Source organism: Pteropus medius, unplaced genomic scaffold, assembly GCF_902729225.1.
Source record: "Pteropus medius unplaced genomic scaffold, Ma_sr-lr_union100, whole genome shotgun sequence".
NCBI classification, from domain to species: domain Eukaryota; kingdom Metazoa; phylum Chordata; class Mammalia; order Chiroptera; family Pteropodidae; genus Pteropus; species Pteropus medius.
In genome coordinates, this window is record NW_024340692.1 from 20,541,040 (window position 1) to 20,554,129 (window position 13,090).

General features: G+C 37.4%; 1 protein-coding gene and 1 pseudogene across 10 annotated transcripts in view; one reads left to right on the forward strand and one right to left on the reverse strand.

Moving 5' to 3' along the window:
- Positions 1-13,090, reverse strand: part of TRPM6 (transient receptor potential cation channel subfamily M member 6) — a 156,385-nt gene that overhangs the window by 12,709 nt on the left and 130,586 nt on the right. For all 10 annotated transcript variants that reach the window (XM_039842886.1, XM_039842922.1, XM_039842834.1 and 7 more), the window contains 7 exons: positions 12,094-12,152; positions 10,489-10,514; positions 7,488-7,538; positions 5,744-5,809; positions 3,654-3,940; positions 3,295-3,377; positions 2,350-2,555 (listed from right to left, as the gene is read on the reverse strand). In XM_039842886.1, coding sequence (XP_039698820.1) covers positions 2,350-2,555; positions 3,295-3,377; positions 3,654-3,940; positions 5,744-5,809; positions 7,488-7,538; positions 10,489-10,514; positions 12,094-12,152 — 778 coding nt within the window. The remainder of the gene's footprint in view (positions 1-2,349; positions 2,556-3,294; positions 3,378-3,653; positions 3,941-5,743; positions 5,810-7,487; positions 7,539-10,488; positions 10,515-12,093; positions 12,153-13,090) is intronic.
- On the forward strand, positions 7,152-7,269 carry LOC120595409 (uncharacterized; annotated as a pseudogene).

Consider the following 13,090-nt stretch of genomic DNA (forward strand, 5'->3'; position numbering starts at 1 on the left):
TGGTCAACCCCTGGTTACCCAGCTAATTCATGAGAAAGCCAGGAGTCAGACACCAGCACTGCAACTCTGGAGCTTCTCCTTTTAAGAGCTGCTATTAGCCTCTCCATCTCCATTCCCTGCCACCCAGACAATACACATGATCACTCCAAAGACTAGAAATACTAATAAACAAAACTGAACCAAAAACCATTAAGATATTTTAAGAAAACATTATGTTCTTTCCATTTTTCCTTTCAAACCTGGTTTGGATTAAATATGACAATGCATAGGCCTTTGGCCAAATGTTTGGCACAAAATAAGTACTTAGTAAATGTAAGCTAGTAATACTAGTAATAGAACTGCTTATAATTACTATTATAAGATTCGTATTCTTCCATAAATTCAGGTCTAACCAATTGGCTAAAATTGTCCAACAAATATCTCAATTTCTTCACACTTATTCTATGATGTCCACTCTTCTCTTCTTTGAAGGTCAGTGTTTTGACATAGTTTATTTGGAGTGGCCTATTTCTGCAATTCACATAATTGCCCAATGAAAGAATAAAGTTAATTCCCTTTGACCCCAAGACTATCAACACAGCATTTGTTCTGTTTAATGTCACTTTGGATTACTAAGAGACATAAAAATCCCCAAACATAAACATCATTAAACAAAAACCTATTCAAGTGGAATACAAAATACACTGAAGAGTCATCATTAATTCCTTAAAGTTTTTCTTTGGTTTTTTTGTTTGTTTCTGTTTTTGCTTTTTAAACAACTCCACCCAAAACTCAAAGTGAAGATACTCAAGTACAGATGAAAACAATCAAGCTCTCCCTAACATGAGCTACAAAAGCAGATGCCTTGGGCATCGGCATGCTGGGTTTACATGGATCATGTACTTGCTGGTTTAAAAACTGAATCATCTTGACTGTTTTAACTTTGTTTATATTGCTTCCTAAAATACTGGGTTTGAGGGTTAGAAATAGAATTTAATCCTATGAACACCACAGATCTGAAAAGATAGTACTTACATATAATTTTAAAAGTATATACACATCCTTGAGCATGTGGCACAAATTTCAATCAAAACACCTTTGCAGTCTTACTGGATATCGCTCACATTGCTCCAGGATTGCCTATCACAACTATCCCCAGCCTCCGAGCCTGGCTTTCAGCCCAGAATGCCAAGACTGGAGAGGTGGGAAAGTTAGAGACAACAAGAAATAGGCCCAATCTGCTTAAATGAACCATAACATTGTTATGTCCTATGGGAATGAAACTCATGAAGAAATCAAAGATAGTACAGTAAAAAAGAAAGACTAGATGGTCAAACCAGCTTAAGTCTGCATCCCAGCTCCCCCTAAGTAGCTGTGCAAACTTAGGCAAGGTATTTAACTTTCTGGGCCTAAATTCCCCATAATATCTACCTTGAGGTGCTGCTTCTGGGATTAAATGAGATAACTTCTATGAAAGCTCCTGGGCTAAATCCCTTATTTAAAACCAAAGCCCCAGTCAGTGAGCCCAGCGACTAAACTTTGACCTTAATACATATTTCGTTCTGTCCCTGCGAGGGAAGCCTAGAGATACTCTGTTTCGTGTTGTAGGATTATAAATCACATGTGAGGTGTTGATAGTGGGGAGATGCACTGATCAAAGGCTTCCATTAAATAAGAGTGCACCGCATCGTCTCAGACTGAGTTTGTACTTTCGTAAACTGTTATATCAAGGTACACAAAGAGAGCAAGCTAAATTATAAATTGCTAAAGCAATGAGCTCAAAATTATGAAAAATGCCCAGAAATTAAACTTTCCTGTGTGTATAAATGCTTGTATAAGTGTTATTATGAACATAAGATCAAGCTAAATTATAAACCTGGAAAATTTGGTGCAAAAGTCATTCTCCATTTAGATGTCTTTAAATTTTAGGCAGCTAATCATCTAGCTATAGGTTTCCCTTGATGTAAATGGGAAACAACTAAGTGGGTGCTCATGCTCATCGTCATACAATGTCTAAAATAAGTGGCCCCATCTCCATTCAAAACTAGATAGAGCAACTCCATACATTACCTATCCTGACTCTTGCAAGATCTCTCGGGACACCTGGTTGGTTATTCCCACTTAGGAAAGTTTCACAGGTAATAAAAATAATTCAGAAAATGGATATCATCTTTCAGTTTTCAAACTAAAAAGAAAAAAAGGAAAAAAAAATGCCTTGGAATGTCTCCACTGAAAGCTTAACCATGGCGTTGAGTAAAGAAAGAGCAGGGTCCAATGTAGGTGAAAATGACATGAAGAAAGCATTCTCTGGTCAATGTTTTCTGAACTTTGCCTTGTGCTTATTGGGTCAAGTTCTAGGCTAGTAATTACCTTGCAAATCCAAAACCAACAGCTCTCCACGAGTGTACTCATAGGTCCAGTGAGAGAAAGCCAACATCAACTCCTCTAAGGTGTTGCTGGGGGCAATTTCATCACCGTTGTTGTTGTTGTACTTCTGGAACTCTCCTGTCATATACTTCTCAATGGTCAGCCATTGGTTGGCCGAATGGCAGTAGATTAAGAAAACTTCCAGGAACCTATGAAAGGGGAAAAGGCGTTTGAGATCCCACAAGGCAGCAAAGGAGGGACTTACGCTACTGAACAGTCAACAGCAAGGAGATTACGTAACTCTGGTCTGAAACAGCCTCAACACACATGTCTCTGCTTTTCTATGGAATGGAAAGATTAGGGGTTTTTCCCATGCTTACCCCCCTCTCTTCTCTTTGAGTAAACTTTCCAACTCTTTTATGAGGACCAAACTCAACTTTTCTTGCTGTGCTCTATAACATTCCTCATAAATGAAACAATAAAACTTTCCTGTAAGTCCTCAGCACTGAATGATGCTCTGTCTTGGTAAACGAATGCTAGTGTATAGAGACACTCAAGTGAAAGTAACAAGAGTTAATTCTAACAAAGTTCCTAATTTCTATAAGACATTAGGGTAATAAATTATGCTTAAAACAGAAACGTTTTTCTGTCATAATGTTCTTGGACATTAGTAACTACACCTGGGATCTGCCTGTTTCATGTAGAGAGATTAGTCAGGGCCCCTGCCTGAATGTCTCTTTTCTATTCACTTAAGTTCAGTGATTTATGTATCCCTGGGATGTCTAATTCTTTTAACCAGTCTCCAGAACTATAAAAGGAAAAACCCAAAAATAAGGTCTTGGGGCACTTCCCCATGGGTCTCATATTTCTCATGACTAATAGGGCTGAGAAGAAATTGCTAGAAATTCCTACTTGAAATGAAGAAACGGGGTGACAATATTTCCTCACCTTGGTGTGTAGGGAATGGTTTGTGGTTTCACTTGGTTGAAGGTATAGATCAGTTTTTGAGCAGCTCTTTGTTGTTGAATTTCCTACCAAATAGGAAGAATTGATAAAAATATTGGTTTATTACCACATTCCTACTAATTAATGATCATAGAGTTTCTAGAGGCCTCCCACCACCTATTCAATGCCCACCACTCTTCACTCCAAAAGCAAAAGCTCTACAAAACAAAAAGTAATAAAATACCACCACCTCCAAAAAAGAATAGGCTATCCTTTGGGTTGAAGACAATGGCTTTCAATCAGGATGCAGCCAGATCTCCATTCTTTGACCTGTCTATCTGGGCTCTGGGTCTCTGACTTACCCTGAGACAAAGATGAAGCACAGTACTCTCCTGGAAGATTTCGTGCCATGTCTGCACAACCTCAGGAAGAAAGGACTTCACAATGAAAACCTGCCCTGACTTGAGAACATCATCCTCAGACCAGGTGCTGATGACTCTCATGGCTTTGCGGAGGCCACCATCCATCTCCTCTCGGGACAACACCTGGATCATTGCAGCTCTCCCATGCTGGGACCAAGAAGACTCGCTTTTACCAAGATTCAACGGGGAACTCTCCTCCAGCCTGTAGACTGTTACTTCTTCTCCTGCTGTAAACAGAAGTGTAGGCAAGGAGTCCAGTGAGAGCCCTTGTCTGTGACATGGACGGCATCTTAAATACCAACTCAGAATCAGTTTAGTTTCCCAAATGATCAGAAGAGAGTGAGAATTTCACCTACACAAGAACTAATAGAAAATAAAGGCATGGATCTGGACACATTTATGTTATTTATTGTCCAGGAAAGAGGGAGAGGGAGAGAAAGGACAAAGCATCAGATGATATGTAAGAATTAAGTTGTTCTTATTGTAGACTATAGCTGGACAAAAACAAAATCAACTTAGTAAGGACATGCTTCTTTCATTAAAGTCAAATACTTCTAAAGAAATAATTTGATCCATGTTTTTCATTATTATCCCCCTTATGAGCATTCTTAAACATTTTTTCTAAGTTTTCTAAAATGACCCTCCCATGACATTTTAATACCAAAATATACCGATATCTGTTAATGTGCTATATATATATATATTGTGCTTTATATATAAAAAGAAAAGGATGTTTTTGCTCCCTTGGGAGGTGATATCATCCCCATTGAGAATGCATAGTTTTAACCCAATCAAGTTAGACAGAATCAAGGTTATACCCCAGAAATTCTCCCCGCTTCCTTTGTTCCTTTGGACAAGTATTTAAAACTTTATTTTCCTCATCAGTAAAGTGGGAGTGAGAGTAACACTTAACTAATTGGGTTGTAAAGATTAAATATGTTAACCCGGCTAATGTGAACTAGAACCTCAGATACAAACTCCATCCACTTAAAAGATTTTAGACACAAAATGCTCTTTGACTGCTATACAGCTTCTACTTTTAGGCTTTTGAACAATTCTTATGAAGCCTAGACCCCACCTAATACAGCGTTCAATGCTTTATAACAGAAATAACATATTGTAGACACAACTTCTGTCTAGCCCGTGGTTAATTTTCCCCTTTCATTTGCTTCGAATGGCTTTTGTGTGTGTATGTGAATACTGTATTAGTATACCAACAAAGGAATCTATTTGCTCACTCTTGCATTTAATTGCTTACCAAAAAACATGTCTAGGTAATGCTTAGTGCCATATTTTCAGGTATTTATTCTTGGTGCCTATACAAATGCCCCTGAAGATCCCTTCAGAGTGCTAAATACCTAGAGGGTTTAGAACAGAGTTACTGAGTTGCAAAACATGGATCCAAGGAGGAGAAGGCATCTGCATCAACAATCAGAGCCACCTGATCTGTCCCCGTGTGAAGAATGTGAGGAGAATCAAGATCTAGGACAGTGTGGGGACCCTTGTTATATTGTCAGTTGGCTGAAGAGAAACTCTGGTGGCCTTGGCTAACGCGAGTACATTTTCTTTCCTACTCTAGCCTTTAAAAATGACATTTGCTCTCTGAGCTAAGAGCAGCTAGTTTATACAAAATGAAACAAACAAATAAAAAAAATGTACAAAGCATTTCTCTTCAGATGCCTGCCTGTTAGCTTTTACCGTACTGATATTTATCGCTTTCTTCTGTGTTTATTACACATGGTTGGTTGGTTCTTTTCTTTCCTACTTCCAGCTTTAAATTGGTGAATGCCAGGTGCAACATTATGCTTTTTCCCCAACTGCTGCTCATTATAAGTCCCATCCCCATAGCATAGATGCCGGCCGGGTGGTTAACAAGAGTTTCCGTTTTAGGAAATTAATCTCACTAAACTGCAACCATCAGCAAAAGAAAATTTTCAACTAAAGTGATGCAAAGTGGTTTCCCTTTTGATTTACTATACGTTATGCCTTCAACCTTGGCACAGTCTCAAGAAGGTAGAAATGGCACTCACCAAACAGTTGGATTGGCGTAAATGGTATGGTCTGAGAAAGCCTCATTAAATTGTTCCTTTCGATGGCTGCAAACAAAACAGATTTACTATTGTAAGTATGCACCAGTGGGTTGAATCTACAGCTAAGCCTCCCTACATCGATATATTCATATAATACTAAAATATTTTCTTTCAAAGACCTCTTATTTTTACTTTTATAAAAAATGTAATCTATAATGTGGGATTTAAAGCAAACTATGTCTTCTAAGACTAGGATACCCCAGTCTTAGAAACAGATATGAGATTATATATCATGGTCTGAGGTAGGGCTGTCACCTCTCCTCTCCTGAACACCAAATCCCATGCTAATCCATATGGAATTTTCTTTTATAGGGCATTTTAATCTATGGCCTTCGTTCCCCGGTTTTTCTTTTCTTGAGCAAATCTAATGCACAGTGGACTGTGGAGACATCTACTGTTGATTTTGCACAGTTCACCTTCTTTTCCCTGAGAGAGCTAAAGACCAATCTTAATTAGAAGCGAGTGATCTGCATTTTCCTGTTAAAAGCCGTATCCTAACAGATCAGTCGACATGAGTTACGGTATTCCTCACCAGAGACTTTCTTAAGTTGACAGCTGGAGTCAAAATAATGGATTATAGCTGAGCTAAAAGACCTACTTATAAGAGCCTGGAATGTGGAGCCTGGAATCCAATGAAGAAACACTATTCACTACAGAGGAGAATTCAGGATAAGGCAGTATATTACTGGACCCTGAACGTATGACTTTGACAGAATAATAATGAAAATTTTACATCATTAAACTCCCACTCATGTACTGAGCTTTAGATTGTGTAAAAAGCTTGCCTGTGTATTATCTCATCCAATGCTGTGAGCAATGATGCCCAAAAGACCACCCAATGGCACAAGGCCATTTGGTTGTAATATTGCTTTGCATTTCACAGTGTTTCCTTCTTAATTTGGTTGTAATATTGCTTTGCATTTCACAGTGTTTCCTTCTTAATTCCTTCTAGCCCACTGGCAGGTTGTTCCTCGGGAAGGGAAAGTGCAATGATTCCCACTTTGACAGGAAGACAACCGAAGCACTGTGAAGTGAGGTTATTTAAGGGAGTCAAGACCCTTGATACCTTGTTTAATAGTAACATTCTTGTAAGGTGTGTTCATGAACTTACTGTGTGAGAATGGCATTCATTCAGTGGTTATGTTCACTGAGGGTTCAGTGAGTGTACAAAACCCTCCCTCAGAAAACTATTCTCAGGCCTATCTCTTTCCTGATCCAAAATCTGGAGATCTCTGGCTTTGGGCTGGCTTTAAGCTTGTAAGGAACTTTTATATCTCAAGGTCATCTTTCTCCTTCACAATATGGAACTAGCCAATACAAACAATATTAAAAAAAGAAAAAAAAATTTGTCTACGGCCATGCTACCCTGAGCAAGCCTGATCCCGTCTGATCTCAGAAGCTAAGCAGGGTAGGGCCTGGATAGTATTTGGATGGGAGACTACCTACGAAACCGGATGCTATGGGCATAAAAAAAAAAAAAAATTTCAAGTTCTCTTAAATCCTAACAACTTGTTTTCCCAGTCAATGGCAAAGCAAGAAATCTAAATGTTCCTCTCATCAGAGTGAACAACTTTTCAAGCTGGGAATCATAGCAATACTACAAATTCATCAGCGTTTCTGTTTATAACTGCAGAATCACAGACATTTAGCTCAGTTGACATCTCTATGTGCACATGCATCCTACCTGAATAATGATGGTGAGGCTCTTGAGGGCTTTTTAAGGAGGCTGAGATTTCTGAAATTATAGAGAAGATTGGCATTTTAATTACTTGGCTGGAGATAAATACATGCTTCTGAATATATTGCCTTCAAAGTTATTATTGAACAGGTTAATCAGAATGGCTTCTTGGTAGTCGAAAAAGATTGCCTAATATCCTTTAACCACATTATTGAGCATGGTATCCTGACAGCTTCCAATCATCAATGCAATATCTCCCAACATATTTATATAGGGAATTGAAGAAAGACAGGTAATATTAGCCTCAAAGATGTATTTCATCTGAACCAATTACACCTCTGGGTTGCAAAAGGCACTCAGCTGCCCATCACACTTCATGACATCCCAGAAGCACAATTCTCCAAGCTCCCTACCAAGATGCAGTACCCATATAAAGACATTATTAATACAAAGTTATTAGCAGACTACTTCACTGACCTAAAATGACAACAAAATGAAGAAAACATATTAAGAGGTATATATCAGAAACAAAGGAGTGGGTAGAGATGAAATCAAGGGATTTATTTGGTTACAGAAGGACTGTGTGTTGGGAACACCTCCTGCAGGTTTAACTGGTTCTCCTCTATGTGCTCAAGTCCTAAATTAAAAGGCTCCAGAGAAATTCTTTGCAACAGTTTTGCCATTTCATAAAATCAAAATTAAAGTAGAGAATTTCAGTCTCATAGTGGTAACTGCTTTATACCTAGTAGACTAAGCAGCATAATGAGCCCCTTTTCATAGATCTCTCTGGCTTCTTATTGCTGGATAAGGAAAGGAACAAAAATCTCTTCCTTTGGGGGTGCTTGGTAAAAAGTAGGATCAGCAGAAAAGACTTTTTCTTTCTGAGTTCATTTAATCATGACAATAAAAAAAGTATTCAGTTCCCACTATAGGTCATGCTAAGTGTCACAGATGTGAGTAAGATATGTCTCCCAACCTAGAGAACAGCAAATATGAAATACTGCGAGAGAAAGACGTGTAAACTATAATCACAGTATAGTATGTTAATAATAGAGGTACATAATAGAGGTATTACAAAAGCTATGGAAACTTCATAGACAAATAATAGGAAATATTTAAAGAGTATGGGCATCTAAGACTGAAAAAGCTGAATTTCAATCCTGGCTTTATCACTTAAAGAGCTATGAGATCTTGTTCACATTTGTTCAACACATGTATTGAACACCTGCTATGTACCAGACACTGGTCTATGCTTAAGAGAAAGAGCAGTAATGAACACAGATAAAGTCTTTGGTGTGTTCTAGTAAAGAGAAATAGAAAATAAATAAACTAACAAGTAAATATGTAATGGATACAGCACATTACTTATATATCAAGTTAAGAGGATTAGAAAATATGGGGAACAGGGAGGTTACTGTTTTATATAGAGTGACTAGACAGGACCTCTTTGATAAGGTGAAATTTGAGCATAGATATGAAGAAAGAGAGGAGGAGAGTCATATGTCTTGTGGATAAACGAACATCATTCCAGGCAGCGGTAACAGTAAGTGCAAATGGCCTAAGGAAGGACCACACTTGCTGTTTTAAGGAGAGTATGGCCAGAGTGCATTGTGCTGAGAGAAAATAAAGTTAGAGAGTTGGGGAAAAGGAAGCTGACTAATAGGCCCTCGCAGACGGCGTTTGTACTCTGCTTTTACAGACTGTGATGCAATGCCATTTGAACAGAAAAGTGACTCGATTTGACTTTCAGTTTAAAGGGTTAGTCTCGCTGCCTTCTGGAAATAGACAAAGAGCAATAGTTTGGTGGTCATCCTATAATCCAGGAAAGCAATGAAGAGTGGTATGTGGAGGTAGCAAAGTGATCACAGTCTTGATATATTTTGAAGGACTTACTGATGGGTGAGATGTAGGGATACGAGAAAATGTGATTACAAGATTTGGCCTCAGCAACTGGACAGAGGGAGTTGCCATTTCCTGAGGAGGAGAAAGGAAGTGGAACATTTTGTCCAAAGGCAAAGTTGATAGCTAAGAGCAGTGGTGTGGGAAAGGCACTGTGAATAATGAAGATTGACAGCTTGAGAAAAGGAAGAAGAAGCTACCAGAGAGAACAAGAGTTAGTCAACAAAGAAATAGAAGAATAGCCAGGGAAGAAGAGTCTCGCAAAAACTTTAAAAATAGATAATATAGTCAAAGTCAAAGGCCACCAATTTGATGAGTACTAAAAAGAGGTCATGTGACTTAGCAGTTGGAATGGAGTTCAGTAGAATGGTAGAGACGGACACCATGGGCTAATGATCAAATGTGAATACTTTCTCAATTAATTTGGAGGTGAAGGACAGGAGTGACAGTGTGAAAGCTAGGTAAAATCCAGAAAAATATTATTTTCTTCTTTTGTATAGAAAATTACTTAAATTTCTTTGTAGGTAGAAGAGAATAAATTAACTGCAAAGGAGGTACTGAAAACCCAGTAAGTAGGGTGAAACACAATCGTAGAAGAGAAGGTGTCCAATCTACATCAAGGATCAGGACTGTGGAACAGAGCTGGTAGATTGTGGTGAAGTTGGAGCGTCGTTACTCAGAGTCGCTTAACTAGGCTGTCTCAAATGGTTCAGCCCAACTTAGCTCTTTAGGGCAGAGTCCTACTGAAATTACAAAGGAAAAAGTATTCATGTGCAATCTTATGAATGGCTCCTAATGAGCAAGATGTAAAAAAGTGACAGTAAGAGTAGTTAAAGTGCCTAAGTCAGCTCAGTGGTTATACCCTTATGGAGAAAACTAGAAAATCACAGACAAAAACAGGTAATTCAAAAAATTTTAAACTAAACATCAGTCCTGATTTACCTGGAGAAAGACAGTCAACATTCTACTTGTCTACTAACCTTTCTACTTTGCATAGTAGCCGAAAATCGTAGAATTTCAAGAACTACAAAAATCCCAGCAGAAGAGTAAACCTTATCATTAATAAAATGAAACAATAAAAATAAAATGTTTAAATATAAAAACTTACTTCCAACTCCATTTGAACTTCTCAACCTGTTTGAAAAATTAAAGTTTAGATAATGCTTTAATTTTTTCAATGATCAAAGAAAGGAAAAGTATGTGAAACAGTAACATTGCAGAGTCTATATGTATATGTGCGTGTGTGTGTGTGTGTATCTCTTGGAAAATATCAGTTATATCTGATCCCTATCTTTATCAATAGAGACATAGTTTATAGCCAAATGATTATTTTCATAGAAAAATGAGTACCAGATATGCATGTAATTCATTTACTGTGTATGCCCTAAGCTAACTGAAAAGCAGTTGTTGGTTTTGGTTTTAATTAGCTATGTGATCACACAACATATATAAGATTTAACTGTGTTTGTGTTGTTCTAGATCAATTAAACTAAAGGGTTCCTGAACTATGCAAAGCAGATGTCTACAAATTAGTCTGTGTATGTCTCTAGACAAGCCTACAAATCAGTTTCATTAGCCCACTTGGCCCCTAAACGTTCACAGGCTGAAATTAGCTCTCTTTAAACTGTTACTTGCCCTGCTCAAGTGCGCAAGTGGCCACAGGCAAGTTTAAATAAATGCGTTCAAAGAATATCTCCAGTATTTAAGGTCCTTAGGGAAGAAAGTACAATTACAATTATTGTTTAATTTCATGCTGCAATGACCCACTACTCTGCATGAGCGCAAACTACTGAACCTTTGGGAGAAGAAATTCATGTGCACTTTAAGTCTAGAGGCAGGCTTGCACAGAGAAATCTTGAGGAAAGCTCCAGAAAAAAAGGTCACCTCTAATGGAGCTGTCTGCAAACTGAAAGTCACATTCCACCTGCTTGCTCTCAACTGGCCCTTTGTAGAGTAGATGGTTTTGAATTCTGCTCCTATGGCTGTATGGATAGCTAATTTGATGATATAACTGGAAAAGTCCAGTAAACACTACAAACAAAATAAAATAGTCTTTGCTAGATTGGTTTTCAAATTTTATTTCTCTGAATAAATAAAATTCCAGGAGGATACTCAAGTCTACAACTATGTGAGTTCTCTATCTCCTCCCTCTCTCTATATCCCTATCTTCCTTCCTGTCTCCATTGTTCTCAAAGTTACTGCCTTGACGAACACTTAGGATGATAAAAAGAAACCAAAAATTAAAAAAGATCAACTTCATAAACAAAAAGAAAAAATTTTTTTCAGCAAGAATTATTTTAAAATCTAAAGAAAATACTTAATCAAGTCTTCACTCTAAGTATTTTTCTTTCAGCAAGACAACTTCATTTCTACTCTTTAATGCAAATTTCATAATCTTATCTATCAGAAAAGACATTATTCCATGTGCGCTTTTTTGACACTGGAAAGACAAATGCTTAATTTGCTGTAGTAGTAGATGTTTCATCGTGTTCTTAAAAGGCACTGAAATGAGGTCTTATTGCCAGAAACAGGAAAACTTGGAGAATAAACAATTTTCATTCTTGCTGAAAAAAGAAAAATATTGTCATTGGAAACATTTTTTTTCTCCCTGCTTTTTATAAACAAATTAAACCTGTGTTCTCAATCAGGTTAAAACAAACGAACAAACAGACACAAAAGTCAAAGATGCTTAAAGACATTTAGAAATACTCACAGGTAGTTCCTACCAAGGTTGGTGCTCTGGGAATTCCACAGAGAGTTTTTACTCAGATCCTGAGCAAAAAGGAAAGGTCATTATACGTTCACCCAACATTCTCCCATCCCAAGTTTCCAGTAATACATTTGCAAAACACACTACTTAAAGGGTATAGTTCTTTTCTTTCCCCTTCGTCTAGCTCAATATTTTTCTTCTACTAAACATACTAAGCCTAGGCTAAAAAGATGCATAACGTTAATACAAAATCAGAACAATTCAACATATTGACGGACTTTAACAGAATGGAATTATTTTTATAGGAACATCGAAGAGAAAATGTAATATATAAAGGTTTTTACAGAAATCGGAGTGAACATATAAAGTCAGTTAATGACATAAAAGAAGAAATGATGGTCATCGTGGACGGGAAACATCAATCATTACATTATTATGTCTATCATCAGGAGATTATTGTTTCAGTTGATTACTTAGAATAACTTTACTTTGAAATTATTTCTTTCTATCCCCTATTTAGATTCAACCATTATTTCTCAAAACCTAGTACATTCCAGGCATTACTCTAGGCATTTCCATTGATGTTATTTTTGTTACCCGCTATCAATAGTCTCGTAAGAATAGCATTAGTCCCAACTTAGAGATACAGCTACTGAAGCTCATAGGTTAATTGACATACATGGCTTTGAAATCTAAAAAGTGGCAGAGCCAGGATTTGACAGGGCAGACAGGTCCCTGCCTCCAATTACTTTCAAGCTGTTTTACATATTATTTTCAAAACTTTTCACAGGTTACATTCCTACAAGAACATTTGAGGTTGTTAGCATACATTCATACAGGTTATGTGTAGATAGTTCCCAAGTTCACACAGACAATGTTCAAACCAAACCAAAATTAGACTTCCTGGGTTAGTCTAACTAGATCACACTTCCCACATAGTGGATGGCAGTAAAACAGGCACATTTTTGTAGATGGTAAGAAAAACAGACTGCAAAATCGG